At 37.3% G+C, this 18,197-nt stretch overlaps 1 protein-coding gene across 1 annotated transcript in view; it reads left to right on the top strand.

The window, feature by feature from the left end:
• Nucleotides 1–16,386, top strand: part of LOC128623133 (mucin-19) — a 46,343-nt gene extending 29,957 nt beyond the window's left edge. The window contains exons 30-43 of the mRNA XM_053650019.1: nucleotides 40–246; nucleotides 557–795; nucleotides 974–1,160; nucleotides 5,858–6,062; nucleotides 8,222–8,400; nucleotides 8,812–8,881; nucleotides 8,993–9,102; nucleotides 9,425–9,456; nucleotides 9,713–9,863; nucleotides 10,516–10,553; nucleotides 13,129–13,236; nucleotides 13,339–13,378; nucleotides 13,743–13,845; nucleotides 15,448–16,386. Of these exons, the coding sequence (XP_053505994.1) occupies nucleotides 40–246; nucleotides 557–795; nucleotides 974–1,160; nucleotides 5,858–6,062; nucleotides 8,222–8,400; nucleotides 8,812–8,881; nucleotides 8,993–9,102; nucleotides 9,425–9,456; nucleotides 9,713–9,863; nucleotides 10,516–10,553; nucleotides 13,129–13,236; nucleotides 13,339–13,378; nucleotides 13,743–13,845; nucleotides 15,448–15,610 (1,832 nt within the window). The 3' untranslated portion in view covers nucleotides 15,611–16,386. The remainder of the gene's footprint in view (nucleotides 1–39; nucleotides 247–556; nucleotides 796–973; nucleotides 1,161–5,857; nucleotides 6,063–8,221; nucleotides 8,401–8,811; nucleotides 8,882–8,992; nucleotides 9,103–9,424; nucleotides 9,457–9,712; nucleotides 9,864–10,515; nucleotides 10,554–13,128; nucleotides 13,237–13,338; nucleotides 13,379–13,742; nucleotides 13,846–15,447) is intronic.
• Nucleotides 16,387–18,197: the final 1,811 nt, after the last annotated feature.

Below are 18,197 nucleotides of genomic sequence, written 5' to 3'. Positions count from 1 at the left end.
AACTTGCACCAAATATAAATACACTTTTTCTACCAACAGCAATAACCCCAGATTGCAAGAATCCACAGGACAACAAAACATGGCCAGATGGTGCCAAATGGACTAAGGACTGCATCAATTATGCTTGCAACAATGGTAGTATTCAGATGACATCTGTGACATGTCCAACTCCAGTCATTCCAGTGTGCCCCAGAGGAACTCCAGCGATGGTAAAAGATGGCTGTTGTTACACCCAGCGATGTTACTGTGAGTGCAGTGGCCCTTTCTGCTGTTTAAAAATACTATAAAAAGCCTTTAACTCATGTATTTCTTCAGGAAAATGTCCATTTAAGGACATTCAAACTTGTAGTTTTTCCTCAGTAAAATTATTTTGAACATTGTAGTATATAAAGAAACCTTCTAACAATGTTTCATTTTTATTTACTTCATTTTTATTTAATATTATAGACAATGCTATAATCTGTATAGAAGTTTTAAAACAGGCTAATAGTATTTCTCTCCCTGTTTTGTGAATTGATACTATGCAGAGATTTCTCCAATGTTTATGTTTCCTCAGGTCGATGTGATGTCTACGGAGACCCACATTATGTTACCTTTGAAGGAACAAACTTTGACTTCCTAGAAAACTGTACATATATTCTGGTGGAGGAAAGGACTTCACGTCACCATCTCAGAATCAGTGTTGATAATTATTACTGTGAACCATCTGCTTCCTGTGTCAAGGGCATCATTCTGAAGTACCGTAACAGCACAGCAATACTAAAAGTGCTTCCTGAAAAACTGCCCATAGTAGAGGTAGGTCTATATGAATGCCCTTAAGCTGTTCAATCAGGTAGTGGTCATCATGATTTGGTTCCTGTGCCTTTGAAGTGCTTTCTATTTTATTGTTTGTACATATTGCAATATGGTACTGTGTGTGTTGTGCAAGATGCATGTTTGGGCCATGTTAGTTTGAATCTGTTATGTTTTCCAGGTTACTCTGAATCATGTAACAATAAAACCACCTTATCAAGCAGATGGACTTAGGTTTGAGAGCATAGGTACAATGGTTTACATTTACATTGATGAGATCCGCTCATACATTTTTCTCAGTGCAAAGAGCACACTGCAGATCAACCTGGCAGAGGAGAACTTCTTTAATAACACACAGGGACAGTGTGGTAGGTGTCCAGCATTTTGGCTTGCTTTGTAGTTGTGAAATATCCTTCTTCCAAATAGTATAGGTCAAGAGGCACTAGCTACAATAACCAAATTTTGCAAATTTTGTAAGTTTTTAATTATTACTGATGTACTGTATGGTTATACTTATAGATTTGTATTTTCAGGTACCATAGTCATACAGGTTGCCGTAGTCATATTACATATTATGTCATTATTGTACTTATTAACTTAATGAAGTTGTATGGTATAGCAATAGTTATTTCTAAAATGTTTGTTTAATTGTACAATTTAATGTTACAGTGCCCTCCACTAATATTGGCACTCTTGGTAAATATGAACAAAGAAGGCTGTGAAAAAAATTTCTTTATTGTTTAATCTTTTGATCTTTTGTTAAAAACAAATCACAAAAATACTCATGGATTTCAAACAACTGCAAACAAAACAGGTTTATTGGGGGGGAAAAAATGTAAATATAGGTGTGCAACAATTATTGGCGCAACATGTTTTCATATGAGAAAAATATATTTGATCCATTGATATTTAAAATTTTTTTAGTACACCTGGGTGACTAGGAACAGGAAATTGTTCAACCATGACTAGGGGTATTAATATGACTTAACACAAGTCAAATTCCCTTAGTCATTCATAACAACGGGTAAGACCAAGCTGTGATGTGCAGTAAAACGTTGTTGAGCTTCAAAGAATGGGAAGTGGCTATAAGAAAATAGCACAAGCATTGAAAAGGCCCATTTCCACCATCAGGGCAATAATTAAGATGTTCCAGTCAACTGGAAATGTTATGAATCAACCTGGAATTGGACGTGTGTCTATATTGTCTCAACGCACTGTGAAGAGCATGGTTCGAGTGGTCAAAAAATCTCCAAGGATCACAGCTGGAGAACTGCAGAAGTTAGTTGTGTCTTGAGGTCAGAAAATCTCCAAAACTACAATCTGAAGCCACCTACATCACCACAATTTATTTGGAAGGGTTTCAAGAAAAAAGCCTCTACTCTCATCCAAAAACAAACTCAAGGGTCTTCAGTTTGCCAGACATTACTGGAACTTCAAATGGGATCGGGTTCTATGGTCAGATGAAACCAAAATAGCCCTTTGGGCAATAAACACCAGAGGTGGTGTTGATGCTCACAGAGAGGTAGCCATATGGAAAAAAATATATCATGCCCACGGTTAAATATGGTGGTGGCTCATTAATGTTTTGGAGCTGTTTTTCTGCCAGAGGACCTGAACATTTTGTTAGGATACATAGCATCATGGACTCGATCAAATATCAACAGATATGCGAATGCCTTTTATTGTCACTATACACATGTACAATGAAATTAAGAGCCACTCCTTTTTGTTCCGTGCAAACATGTACATTCAATAAACAAGAAGAATAAACAGATAAATAAACAAGATAAATAAACAAGATATTGGGGTGGATGGGGGAGGTACTATGAAATGCACAGTTTTGAGACACTATATACATATGCTGTGAACTCAGTACATGTATGTGTTTATAATGGTAATAGCTTTCGGGAAGAAACTATTCTTAAATCTACTAGTCCTTGTTTTGATGCACCTGTAACGTCTCCCTGAGGGCAACAGATTGAACAGATCAAAGCCAGGGTGAGAACTGTCCTTAATGATGGTTTTTCCTCTGCTGAGGCAACGGGAGGTGTAAATATCCATCAGGGAGGGGAGAGGGCAGCCAATGATCTTCTGTGCTGCTCTTACTACTCTCTGAAGCCTTTCCCTGTCTGCTGCGGTGCAGCTACCGTACCACACCGTGATACAGTATGTCAGCAGGCTCTCGACGGACGAGCGGTAGAAGATCAGCAGCAGATTGGAGTCCAGATTGTACTTCCTGAGAACCCTCAGGAAGTGTAGCCGCGTTTGAGCCTTCTTGATAACCGCTGTGATGTTGTCCGTCCAGGAGATGTTTGCAGAGATAAGGACGCCAAGAAACCGGACGGTGTGGACCCTCTCCACACACTCACCATTAATGAAAAGGGGGGCAAGCTCAGTGTTGTGTTTTCTGAAGTCTACAATGAGTTCCTTGGTTTTCTTGGTGTTTAGAGTCAGATTGTTCTTTGAACACCAGGCTGCCAAGTTTAGGACCTCCTCTCTGTAGGCTGCCTCATCTCCTTTTGAGATGAGTCCGACCACTGTGATGTCGTCAGCAAACTTGATGATAAGATTATTGTTGTGGACTGGACTACAGTCGTATGTGTAGAGACAGTACAGGAGGGGGCTCAACACACAGCCCTGTGGAGAACCTGTGCTCAACGTGCGAGTGGAGGAGAGGTGGGGTCCGAGTCTCACTGTCTGGGACCGGTTGGTGAGAAAGTCCTTTATCCAGGCACACGTGAGGCGGGGGAGGCCAAGGGTGACCAATTTGGTGATGAGAATGTCCGGAATTATTGTATTAAAAGCCGAACTGTAATCCACAAAAAGCATCCGGACGTAGCGCTGTTGCTGCTCTAGATGTCTCAACACGTAGTGGACAGCTACGGCGATAGCATCCTCTGTGGATCTATTTGCACGATAAGCAAATTGAAAAGGATCGAAATCTGGGGGGAGGTAGTCCTTGATGTGCTGAAGAACCGATCTCTCAAAGCACTTCATGATAACTGGAGTGAGGGCCACAGGACGATAATCAATCAGGCTAATGGTGGGCGACTTCTTTGGCACTGGGATGATTATGGCTGATTTTAGGCAGGCTGGGATGACTGCTTGGGCCAGGGAGAGATTGAAAATTCTGGTAAAGATGTGGGCAAGCTGGTGGGCACATGATCTGAGCACCTTACCAGGTACACCGTCTGGGCCAGCAGCCTTCCTGGGGTTCACTGCCAGAAACATCCGTCTAACATCGTGTTCCCTCACAGTAAGTAGAGTGGTGCAGGAACCAGAAGGGGATGGAGGCAGGGCTGGACTGGTACGGGGTCCAGATGAGGGTGGAGGTGGGGCTGGAGCAGATGAGTGCTGTTATTGTGATGTTTCAAAGTGAGCAAAGAAGCAATTTAGCTCTTCTGCCAGCATCGCACTCAGGTCTCCTGTTGTCGCATCACGGCCTCTGTAGTTCGTGATGTTCTGTATGCCCTGCCACACCTCCCGTTTATTTTTGCTGGACAGGTGGGACTCTATGCTCCTCTTATAGGCTGCCTTAGCTTCCTTAATACCACCTTTCAGGTTGACACGGGCAGCTCTGTGCAGAGCTCTATTACCAGACCTGAAGGCAGCGTCGCGGGCTTTGAGTAGTGTGCGGACCTGTTTGGTCATCCATGGTTTCTGGTTTTGGAAAACCCGAATGTTTTTGCCCACAGTCACATTTCCGATACAGAACTTGATATAGTCCAGTACCGTTCCTGTTAATGTTTCTAGCTCTTGATGTTCAAACAAATCCCAGTCTGTCTGTTCGAAGCAGTCCTGTAGTTTGCAGAATGCATCATCAGGCCAGGTGGTAACAGTCTTTATAGTGGTCTTGACACTGCGTCTGAGGGGGGTGTAGGCAGGGGAGAGCAGTAGGGAGAGATGGTCTGATTGGCAGAGGTGGGGGAGAGGTATGGCTCTATACGCATGCTTAATGTTGGAGTAAACATGATCCAGAGTGTTCGCCCCTCTAGTAAAACACTTAACATTTTGATAGAATTTCGGGAGTACAGTCTTCAAGTTTGCCTTATTAAAGTCTCCTGCAATTATGTGAACACCGTCGGGGTAAGCCTGTTTGTTTTCTTAGCCTTAACATAATACCGGACCTGCATCCCCGCTTTTGCTTCCTCTCCCTCCTCCGTCTGCGCCGCCTTCTGGACCCGACAACAATCCACGGAGAGCCCGGCAATCGCGCTATGTCGTCTGGGGTGTTGTGCGTGTGATGAAACATTCTTGAAATAGGTATTCGGTGTTGGTCCCCAATATCCATAAGGTTCTGACTTGTATAGCGGATGTTCGTGGAACCGATAATGCTCAAACAAGTAATAAAGAAATAATACAAAAACAACAAAAAAGAGCACTGGAAAGGAGAGCCGTGAGCCGCAGCAACTGTGTGCGCTGCCATCTTGCCTACTGACAGTACCTACTGCTCAGCTCGTAGGCTCGTATTTCATATTAAATGAAACCTGACTGCCTCTGCCAGAAAGCTTAAAATGGGCCGTGGTTGGATGTTCCAGCAGGACAATGATCGAAAACATACATCAAAATCAACACAAAAATGGTTTACTGACCACAAAATCAAGGTCCTGCCATGGCCATCCCAGTCCCCTGACTTGAAACCTATAGTAAACCTGTGGGGTGAACTGAAGAGGAGAGTCCACCAGCGTGGACCTTGAAATTTTAAGGATCTGGAGAGATTCTGTATGGAGGAATGGTCTCAGATCCCTTGCCATGTATTCTCCAACCTCATCAGGCATTATAGGAGAAGAGCTGTTATCTTGGCAAAGGGAGGCAGCACAAAATATTGACTAAAAGGGTGCCAATAATTGTTGAACTCCTATATTTAACAAATATATTTTTTTGGATAAATTTGTGTTTAGTTTGCAATTTTTTGATATCCATGAGAGCAGAGTATTTTTGTGATTTATTTTTTTTAAACAAAAGATCAAAAGTTTAAACAGCCTTCTTTGCTCATTTTTACAAGGGTGCCAATATTTGTGGAGGGCACTGTATCATTCTAGGTTCCTCTTATTCTTGCTTTCAGGTGTTTGTGGAGGTGTCTCATGTATGCGCAGGAATGGTTCAGTTGAGCGTAAGAACTGCTGTGATAAGACTGCATATGAGTGGGTAGAGGATGATCCACTGAAACCATACTGTAAACCACAGAATGTGTCCTGTGACACAATATTACCAACTAGTTCTCCAACACCACCATGCAAGGCTCCTCTCTGTGACCTCCTCAGAAACGAGTAAGCTTCAGCTTTGTTTTTGGAACATTTTTCTTAAAGGTTTTTGAAAAGAGTTGCTAGATTTGCTAATATACTATACATAAGAGATTATTTGCATAAACAGTGGTTAGGAAAAGGGTTTAACCCTCTGGAATCTAAGGTATTTCTGAATGCTTGCAACAGATATAGTTATATTATACCATCTTAAAAATGTTTTTGATGTCATGGTTTTCAGCAGAACCTCAGGTTTTATTTTTTTATTATTATTATTATTTTTTTACTTTTAGATACTGTAATGAGAATCCAAAACCCACAAAAAGAAAAAAAATAATGCCTATGGGGGGAAAAAATCATATATTTTTATTCATTTTATGAAAAAAACAACAACATTTAGTTCAGCAAAAACTAAAATGTTTGTTATAGAATCTAATCTGCATAAAGTAATAAACAAGCAGCAAGCAACAAGCGTTATAATATAAAGCAAATAACCTGTATAATAGCCTCTTTTTACACTCATTTTAAATGGAAGTGATGTAAGAATGTTTATTATACAGCAGTATTACAGCTCAGTGTCAAATATTGTATTTTGGTGCTCCACATCATATACATTTCAGATGAATTACTACTGAGTGAGCAGTACTAAATCTGTTTCATCAAGAGAATGAGGTGACTATTACTAAATCGCAGTTTTAAAAGTACTTTTCTGAGTAAATTAATTGATTAATTCATATCCAGCAGATTCAAGAGTGTTTTTTCCTTTTTTCCCTGTTTGTTTTTGTCAGAATATGTCACAATATATGCACTGAACCACATGTACACAATAAGCAAATAATTGTGTATGATTTTAAAACAAGATATCTTTGCGTCTGCTTAGTATGCAGACATAAACTAGATATCATCATGTAGAATTCATATTTACACAAAGTTGACAGGTTATTATTTATTTAATAATTAGTTATTATAGCAAATTAATTATAATTATTTGGGAATTAAAGTAAATCAGACCCTGAGTTGCCAGTTTGCTAGGATTACCAAAATAATAATTAATAAACTAAGAATTCAACATATATTATTGAGAATATTGTTACATTTACAGCATTTGGCAATCACCATTTTCTAGAGCAATGTACAGACATGCTTTGTATTTTCATTCAAAAGCACCTCCTCATGTTAGTACAAGTAGGTCAGGGTCTAAGAACCTGAACTATACCAAGGATAGCTTGAGCAGGGTTAGGAAAGAGTGGAGCATCTGAGGAGCAAAATGTTGATAGTCTTTTGGTTGATGTCATTCAGGGCGACACTACTCAGTGTGGGCATCAGTGACCTCACATATGCAGAGTTATCATTTTCCTTTTAGTGTGTACAGCTGTGTCCTTCAAGATGCCCTTTTGTGTCTGGTTCCTCTCAAGGTTTCTTCCTCATGTTGTGTTTGTTTGCCTCTGTCACCTCTGGCTTGCTCATTAGGGATAAAGTTATAAATTTAAAATGTATATATTTCTTTAAGGCTGCTTTGTGATAATGTCCATTGTTAAAACACACTATACAAATAAAATTGAATTTGAATTGCATCGTTCCTGGTTCGAAACTGTTGTGTGATAGGTGAGAGCTAGTTAGTGAGTGGGAATTGGTAAATGACCAGATTGGGAGAAATATGTCTCAGTGTGCATAGGATAGAAGGGACACATGGGATACATTAACTGCCTCGCTAACTGCTGCACCTCTGACCAATACAGATGCACTACCCATGATCAGCCACAATCAGCCCACAATTTTAGAAACCACTCTTAACTACACACCTGAGACAACTAATTTACTAAAATAATACTAAAATCAGCAGAGGCTATTAAAGAGCACACTAAAAACTGGAAGCCTATACCTAAGCAAGCAAAGAATAGATCCAAGACACTATCATGGGAAAGAATTTCGTGTACCTTTTTTCTATTTCCATATTGTTTGGGATGAATTGAGATGAAGTATTCTTAATGGAAAATTAAATAACTGAATTATATTGCTATAAAATCAAAACAGATTACCTGGACCAGTGGGTGACAGAACAGAATAGTGGGGACAGGAGTATTTTGGCCAGGGTCACAAAGTGCGGTAGAGCTGCATTCTTGCTGTATAACATCTCTCCCTGTTATGTAAGTGTTACTAATATATGTTTTCTTTTTCAATCTCAGACTGTTCAGAAACTGCAGTAAGGGCATTGATGTGGAGATGCTGGTGCGTAACTGCGAGTTTGATTATTGTCAGACCCATAAAAACGACACTGTGTGCTCCCCACTAGAATTTCTATCTGATGAATGTAAGAAGAAGGGCTTCTGTGTGGCCTGGAGAAAGCTCACCAATGGAATTTGTGGTAAAGTATCAGTTTTACTTGCATGCATAGGACACATGCAGAGAATGTAGAAGTCCTGTTGGCTGGTAAATACTGAGCTAATTCAGAATATCTGTCTGTATTTTAGAGAGAATTCCTTAACAATTAAATGCTGGCTTTAGGTCCAACAACATCTGACCCCACATGCAAACTTCCAAATGACTGTGTAATTTTTAGCATGATCGATTATAGGTTAAAATATAATAAAAATTGTGTTTAGATAATAAGCTGCATCACTATGAATTAATCTTTGAATTAAATGTGACTACATGGAAAAGCATCCACGCATTTAATGAATAAAACTAATAAAAGCATACTGTGTTTGCTCTGCCATAATGAAATTCTTCAAATTGTCCATCCTTTTATATGTTTTTAAACAATGTTTCTTCTCAGACATCACTTGTCCTAAAGGAATGATTTATGATGAATGCCGGAAAACTCCAGCTGATTTCTGCAGTGGCAAGTGAGGGCGGGTTTCTTATATGTATATATATTGATATAAAAAACTTATCTAGTTTGTAATGTGCTGTAGATAGCTTGATTTGAATCTGTGTTATGTGTGTTCTTCGCATAGTGTGCGCGTTCCAGGGCCAGTTTTCGATACAATGAGACCTGGTTGTTTTTGCCCAGACAACCAACTACTTGCTGACCCACACAAAGAGTTCTGTGTACCTGAATGTACCAGTGAGTGCTTACCATTTTTGTACAGGTCAAAGAACAGCAGGATTTTCTTGTGCTCTGTGTATCAGTACACTTAAAATGAAACAATATGTACAGAAAGTCAGCTTTAAGCTATAAGAGTTAGCCATATCAGGTAAACATTCAATTTCAAGAAGTAAAGCTGCATTTATTTAATGTGTCAGTAAAAGGCTTTTGTAGTAATAAAATGTTGCTTTGTACTTACCTAGCTCATATTTGTTTTCAAATTGGTTGAGTAATTGCTCTTAAACTGACAGTTCCTGTGTGAGATAAATGTGCATAAATTCCTCACTTGCTTTTTCATCAGACTGTAAAGGCCCACTGGGAGAACCCATGCCGGTGAGATATTACCTATTAGCTATGATGCAATGTTAACAAAAGTTCACCAGTTACCCACAATGAGTGGGAGAACCCATCAGTGAGAGAGCATGAGAAATTCACTAATCATTATTAGAATGTATCCTAAACTGCACACACTTTCTTAATACAGATCACAAAGGCAAATAAGGCTCCAAAATAAACTGATTGGATTGTAAGAAAAAATTATGTTTATTTCCCACCAAGTCTCTGATTGCACTCTAAATCTCTGTCTAAGGTTGGGGCAGTATGGGAGTCAAATTGCCACATGTGCACATGCAATAATCAGACTCGGACAGAAGAATGCACGCCAAAACCTTCACTTCCACCTCCCACATGCATTCCTGGCTCAGCACTCATCTCTGACTGCTGCAACAACCAGATATGCGGTAATTTAGCACTTCATCAACTGCCACTCTGTGCTGTAATTACTGAAAAACATTTTCAACACTTATTTTGTTTTTATTCTGCTATTTATATTCATTGATGTCTCATTTTGAATTGTCATTTAAAATTAAACTAATTTTGAATATAAAGATTTTTAAATTATGTCTGCATTACTGGGTTTTATTTACATTTACATTTTAAATAATTTAACTTAAGAATTAAGAGTGCTTTTATGTGTTCAGGAAGGAATATTTTTGACTACTTATTTATTGTTTATATATCTAATTATTGAGAGGTATTAAGATGTTGTTACTGAATATTTTAAGATTAAATATTAATACCACATTGTTTTCGAATCTAAAGAGATGGTCTGTTAATCAACAGGGCATTCACTGGTAACTAGTGAACATGACATGAAAGTTAACTCACTGTGCCTAAAATATCATTAACACTCTCTGTAATGTCTGTGTGCTCTCATTAGCATGGAATCAACACTTCTCGTATTATGTTTCTTCCCATGTAGAGTATACACTACAGCTTAAAACACTATCGCAAATGATCAGTGCCACTTAGTAACATCTTGCTTGTAAAGATCTTCCTCGTAAAGCATTTCTGCATTGTTCTAATTTAGGTTGTTTTTCCCTTTTCTCACAGTTGAGAAGACTTGTAAATACAATGGAAGAACATATAAGGTGAGTTCCCCCACCTTTAGTGTATGTGTAAGGAAAGTGGAGAAGGTATTATAATTTAATGAAACTATAGCACGATGGCTTAGTGGTTAGTACATTTGCCTTGCACCTCCAAGGTTGGGGGTTCGATTCCTGGGTTCGAGTTTGCATGTTCTCCCCATGCATCAGGGGTCCTCCAAGTACTCTGGTTTCCTCCACATTTCAAAAGCATGTGATGTACGCTGATTAGTGTTTCCAAATTGTCCATAGTGTATGAATGGTTCTGTGATTGTGCCCTGCGATGGGTTGGCACCCAGTCCAGGGTGTCCCCTGCCTCATTCCCTGAGTCTCCAGGGATAGACTCCCGGCTCCCCTACAATCCTGTGTAGGATAAGCGGCTGGATGGATGGATGGATAAATCATAGCATGACATAATGATGATGTAATACAGTTTCACAATGCTTTATACAATTGTAGAATGTTTTTCTTCAGGTAAAGTAATTATGAAATGTTTTGTATACAATGGTCCCAAAAGTATTTGGACACTTCCACTACATTTACAAATGTATGAATTTCACTACATTAGAAAACAGTTAGAAAAAATCTATCCAAGTGCCATTTTTTTTTCAAGCAAAACATTATTTAAACAAGAGATAATCATATTCATAGGTAATACATAGTTAATGTGATGAACTGCACCACAAGTTTATTCTGCTAGGGGTACCTGTATGAAATTGAAGGATAATTGACAACATACATCCACTATACATTTCCTTGAGACCAGCTGGTTAAAAGTAATTGCAAAAAATATCTAAGAAGAGGGACGCAATCTATGAGAAAAAGTCTAGCATCATCTGCACAAAGAATGCCAGATCACCAAAATACTAAATATTCCTTCCTCCACAGTTGAATATATTGTAAAAGAAAAAAAAAAAAAAAAAAAAGGTCTAAGATGAGGGACTTGTGAATGAAAACAGAATATACAGATATAATTGGGAGTAAAATCTTGAAAAACAGGTGATGAACAACAGCAAGAACTGCCTTAGACATCAGTGAGAATTACCAGATAGAACTTAATGCACAACCTATTCATGGGTACATAGGGAGAGTAATGTGATATAACCTTTCATCTGAACACAAGAATAAGAAGGTTTGCAAAAGAACATGCACAAAAAGAAAACATTTTTTTTTAGAAAACTGTTATTTTCAGAGGAATCCAAATTTAACTTACTTGGATCCAATGGTAGCATTTTTGTGTGGAGAAAGCCAGGAGAAAGATTGTGGCTGTTTTTATGTTTCACTACAGTGGAGTTTGTGTTCATTGATGGCATCATAAACTCAGAATTTCCATTCCCAGACATTCAAGACGTTCTGCAAAACAAAGCATGGCAAACTAAATATTAACTATAGTTAACTATATAACTATTTTTACGCCACTTTTAAGTGTCCAAATATGTTATGACCAGTATACCTCTTTGGGAGGGAGGAAGTGTTTCGCTTGAAAAGTGTGTTTATGGTATCTTTCTTTACAATAAATGGCACTTGGTTTGACGTTGTTTCTAATGCAGTGAAATTCATACATTTTTAAGTGTGGCTTAAGTGTCCAAATACTTTTTTGGGCCACTGAATTCTTTTGATTACATTAGCTGAAAACCTTAAGTCACATCAACCATTTGTAGTTGGTCAAATGAAGTCCTTAGAACAAAAACAGATATATTGTAGACTGAAAACAAGTGAAACATAAATTGTGCACATATTGCTGAGATGGTGGCACAATGTGTAGCACTGCTACCTTACAGCTTCAACATCTTCGGTTTGATCCTGGGCTAAGTAAGTGGATCAGTGATTCTAAATTAGAGATGTGTACAGGACTGTTTTTAATCACACTCCCTACGAAATTTTGATCAATAATGCAAACTCCCAGAGGTTATTGTTGTTTTATAATACAAAAAAAACAAACAAACAAAAAAAAAAACATTGCATGTTATTTGGTTCAACTTTCCAAAATATAAACAAATGAATAATTTAAACCACAGAGAACAAAATCACAATTAAGCATCTACTGAATCTGATTAAAGGAAAATGGTAAAAGTGATGTTAATTTCATATTTGACCGTCTTTTCCCACCCAAATGAAAATAAAATGACTTTTTTTCCTTGGCCCTGATGCACACCTCTACTCTTAACCCAGACCCAGATAAAGTGATTACTGAAGATAAACAAAATTAATGATTTTTTTCCACATTGTTTCAGTGCATGAAAGAAGTAGAGTTCCACTATCTTCTAAATCCCAATTTAACCCTTCGGTATAAGTAGTTCTCATAGTGCTCAATATCTTCCAATAGAATATGAATGGCTGTTGTAACTGCAGTTTGTTTATTCCAGCCAATGATAAGCTACACATAATAGTAGTAGTGGAATCGGGAATTGCTCCTGCTTGTCTGGAGTGAAAATCTGCAGCCACACCATCTTTTGTTTTATTTATTTATTTTTTTAAATAAGACCAAAGACCTATGTATTCTGTATAACACTGTGTAACATAACAACAAATATGTAAAATGAAGAGCACAGTACTGATGTTTTTCGCATGGACACTTCAGGTGGGTGAAACATGGAGGAACCCCCGGAGCCCTTGTGAAACATTTCATTGTACAACAGAAGGTACTGAAATAGAGAAGAGTGTATGTCCACAGCAGACCTGTCCTGAGGTGAGTCTGCCCAAATTATAACACACTTGCAATCTTAGCATATAGCATCACTGATATGGATTTTAAGTTCTCTCTGACTTCTTCCTAATTCTGTATATCTAGGAACTCCGTGTTTGGGATGAACATCATTGCTGCTATTCATGTATGTGGATTATCTTCATCTCATCCTTCCTCTTTTAAACAAACAGATCGCAATATTTTGGAAGGATTTTGAACATTTACAAGGGTCATAGTGGATAGATATATTCACAGAGATTTTGTATTGGAAAAAACATCTTTTTGCCAAAAATCCTACTTTCTAGTTATATGGTGTGTGGGTGCTTTCATTCAATCATCTTTTTTGGTTTGATCAAAATCCTAATGAAATCCTGTTCATTCCTGTTAATGGTTAAAAATAGACATCACAGCCATTATTTGTGCTGACAAATCTGACACAAGTGCACACACATTTACTTCAGTTACTATTTTATGTTGTTCTTACTTGGCTTGTGTAAAAAACCTTCTAGGTAACACAACGTGTGGAGTCAGACTGTCCAAAATGACTGTTGAGAACTGCACTCCGGAGGTGATGCTGCCCACCTGTGAAGGCAACTGTGCTTCAGGCTCCCTGTAAGACTCACTATTTATTAAACTTTTTTTTTGTTCATGGTTAACCTTAAGAGCAAGTGATACTCCTACAGGAATACGACTTTCTATATGTAAACGTAAATAAGTGCATTTGTAATAATAAACTCATGATTCCCCCATGTCAATTTGGTATACCTCTATAACTCAGCTTGGGTCCGCCATTATTTCCCACAATTTTGGTTAGGAAACTACTGCATTAATTGCAATATTACACGGCAACACTATGATATATCCACATCACACAAACAAATTCCATGCCATTTTTATAAAATATACTTATGATGTCTATAGTTCTATAGTTGAATTGTTATATAACCCCCCCCCCCCCTTTTTTTGCCTTCATGAATAATATCAATAATACCACATCAATAGCTTTGAGCAGAAGATGTCCTTGGATTAAAGAATGCTCATTTGCTAATTTTTCACCTCTAACTGATGAGGTCACTTGCTGTAATTTTCCTGCTATACTTCATGAATTGTAATATTTTGTTTGTGAATGAATCTGTGTTTTTGAACGAGTCTTTTAAGTGCTTGTCCACTTCATGTACTGACATATTTTTGTTCACTTAAGTCCGGGCCATGTAAAACATGTGACTGCATTGGCAGCTTTTCCCTGCTTTTTAAAGACTGCAGGCTGTGAAGGAGCATATCATTGGCTGGGCATGTTGAACGAATACACCCCTTACTTTGAGTCTGAATGAGAGTGGTAGACCTACTGATTCTGAGTGAGCAAAATGAGCAAACTGGTAATTGTCGTACATGAACGAAATGAGCAAAATGGTAATTATCGTTTATGAATTAAATGAACAAATTAGGTGATCGAACGAGGATCTGCTGACTCACTGGCGATGGCTCAGTTGATATATGCATGTCGTTCGTTCAGTTCATCAACCTTTTACCAAGAAGAGACAGAGGGTGGAACAGTGCATTTGAAAAGTGTGTAGCACTAAGATAAGCCTTATGTGTTGTTGTGTTGTTCATATCATAGTCCACTATACAAAAATGTGTTCATAGCATAACCCGCTATACATGAATGTGTTAATATGAATGATGGCTATTTTATTTAAATGATTGTAGCACTGAATACTACTTTATACATATATGTAAAAATGTTTAAAATATAAAAAGTACAGTCGTATGCTCATTCGTTACAACTTTCTCAAAACTAGCCTGCGCCGACTGAAACGTCTTTCTTGAAAATAAATACGCCAGACCTTCTCTTTGTGGATTGGACATGCCAATTTTAATAAATCATAATACTAAAACTTGTCTCTTGAAAACCTGGCATTTTAAAATGAACGTATCCAGTGAATGAAACAATGACTTATAATATCTGGACAAAGACACACGCTGACACCGCCTACTGGTGTAATTATGTAACTTATGGAAAGGGACACTGAACAAATCAGTGAACGATTCTGAACTAAACTTATTTTTTAACTGAATCAAAATATTCGAGTCACTGGGAAGAATTGAAATTGCTACTGTTATCATATGACCACAAGAGGTCGCTTGATTACATAATGAAAATAACTGGCAGAGCCAGACAGTTATGTAATGTTTGCATGTGCTGTTGTTTTGTAGATGGGCGAGGTCTGGGAAAGATTTGCAGTTGAAGCATAATCAGGTCTGCTGCCGAGAGAAAACCTCAGAGATGAGAAATATTTATCTGGTCTGCAGCGGAGACACAGCCACACAGTACACTTACAAACACATCACCAGCTGTGAGTGCCAGAGTGAAGTCTGAAACCTCGAAAGATTTACAATGTAACTGTAATGCTCAAAGAACCAGGTGTTTACACCTACAATTCATTCATATATTGGTGGTGCGATTTGATTTGCATGGTTTGTTATTTTCCATATGGTCAGTGCATTGTGATTGAAGATTTGAATTTTTTATTTTTTTGGTAATATCTGGTGTTTTCTGCTTTCTACTGTGAATGTCCAGTACCAAAAATATATTGATTCCCTGTGAGATGTTTTTCTTTCATTACATTTTCCAAGTCATTTGAATAAATACTAAAATTCAAGAAAATCAGGTTTAAATGGTAATCTAATATAGCTATCAAAGTCCTTGACTATTTGCTTTTTGTTTCTTTCTTTTCAAGAATGGTGGTAAATGATCATCTAATGCCTGACATATACATATGATATAATCAGTAAATAAAGATATGCAATATACTGTGTTGTTATTTCATTTTCTGGTCAACATTTTTAAAATATAAGAAGCACAATTACTGGTCTGACAGCCTTGAAGTTTTATAATATGTTAATAGCATGTTATAAAACAGTTAGTTCCAGCCAACTAAATTGATTGGACAAGTGGTGTTCCAAGAGTGCTGATATTTAGTAATAACCACACTGGTACATTTCACTGTTTGCATCGCTCAACTTGTGTGTGTTCGTTATATATAAAATTCCAATTCTAGCAATAGTTCATTACATTTAAAGTGATATTGACTCTGAAATGTCAGTTAAGCAATATTAATTTCTTATTTATAGAACTGTTGTATAAAAGCAATACCATACTCAAATGTGCTGTTGTACTGGATATCAGGATGGCTGTGATTATAGTTGAGGCAAAATGTTTACGTAGACCTAGGCTAAAGACTTTCAAACTCAGCTTTTCACTCCAGACATTTTGTGTTACCATACATTTCCTATGTATTTTATTATTTAAGTGTTAATTTCAAAATAATAGCGAAGATACAGATTTATTTAAGCTTTTATTTTTACCTTTTTATTTACTTATGTATTTATATAAAACTTTCACTGTGTGGTTAATGCTCTGGGTCAGGGATCTAAACCCCAGTATTGACAAAGGCATTGGCTGCAATTGATTTCTGTGTGGTTACTATGTGTTGAGACAGTGTTACTGATAGAACAAGAGATGGAGAGAGAGAGAGTGATACAGATAGATAGACAGAATGAGAAAGCATAACTGGTAGAAAAATAGATAGGAGTGATACAGGTACAGTGCCCTCCACTAATATTGGCACCCTTGGTAAATATGAGCAAAGAATCCTGTGAAAATTGTCTTTACTGTTTAGCCTTTTGACCTTTTGTTTAAAAAAATCATGCTAAAATCATGCTATCATAGATATCAAACAATTGCAAACACAAGGTTATAAAAAATATCTTTGTTAAATATAGCTGTGCAACAATTATTGGCACCCCTATGAATTCATGTGAGAAAAATATATTTGAAGTATATTCCCATTGATATTTACATTTTTTTCGTACACCTGGACGACTAGGAACAGGAAATTGTTCAACCATGACTTCTGGGTGCCAATATTAGTGGAGGGCACTGTAGATAGATGGAGAGGGAGTGTTGCTTGGGGGGAAAAAGAAAAAGAAAGAGGAGGTGTGGCAGCCAGAAAGAAAGAAGGAAGGGAGAAAGAAAGGTGTTACAGAAAAAGTGATAGCTGGATAGAGTGCGATTTATAGAGTTATACACATCAAAGTTGCATATAGTTGCAAATCTGATCATAAAATTATCATACACACATTTCATCAATAGTTGTCGAATGGAAACTACTCTTGATTACACTCCTGTGACAACTAATTATTATAGGCCAACAGACACTTTCAAACAATAGTACAAAATCAACAATACTAAAGTCACATGACCAGATCTAACTGAGCGATGCAGATACAGTAGTACACAAGAACCAGAATCCTGCTTTGCCAGCAGAGAAGAAATCGAAGACATATCTCACTGCAAACATGTTGACATTTTATCCACTATATGTCCTTAAAACCTTTTTAAATTAGGATGGAACAACAAGAGAAGTAATGCTACTGTAGTTTATTTAATTACTCAAGTAAGAATAAATAAGTCATCTGGTGAAAAGCTACCTGAGTACTTAATTTACACACACACACACACACACACACACATCCAGTGACTTGGTTATGCTATGTTGTTGGTAAAGTGCTATAGATTAGTTGCACTGATAAGCATAGTAAAGGAAAACTAAGTAATTAAAAAAAATATATCAGGCTATGATGTTAAATGTTAAATTTGCCCTGTTTCAATATTGTGAGAAATGTAAGAATTTGGGAATGCCAATCAGCCTACATAGAAGACTGGGGGAGGAAACCCCCGAAACACAGGTGTGAGACAACAGTGCTAAACACTAAGCCACCTTTCCCCCCTATAGTAACCAGAATTATTATAGTATGATACATATATAGCTACTGTGTTTTAACCATAATTCTATCATTTAAAAAAAGCATAGTATCTTTATGAGCTGTAGGTTTATTGCAATAATAATAATAATAATAATAATAATAATAATAATAATAATAGTAATAATAATAATAATAGT

Source organism: Ictalurus furcatus, chromosome 19, assembly GCF_023375685.1.
Source record: "Ictalurus furcatus strain D&B chromosome 19, Billie_1.0, whole genome shotgun sequence".
NCBI lineage: Eukaryota > Metazoa > Chordata > Actinopteri > Siluriformes > Ictaluridae > Ictalurus > Ictalurus furcatus.
The sequence above is the reverse complement of the archived record's forward strand: the minus strand, read 5'-3'. Positions and strand labels throughout refer to the sequence as shown.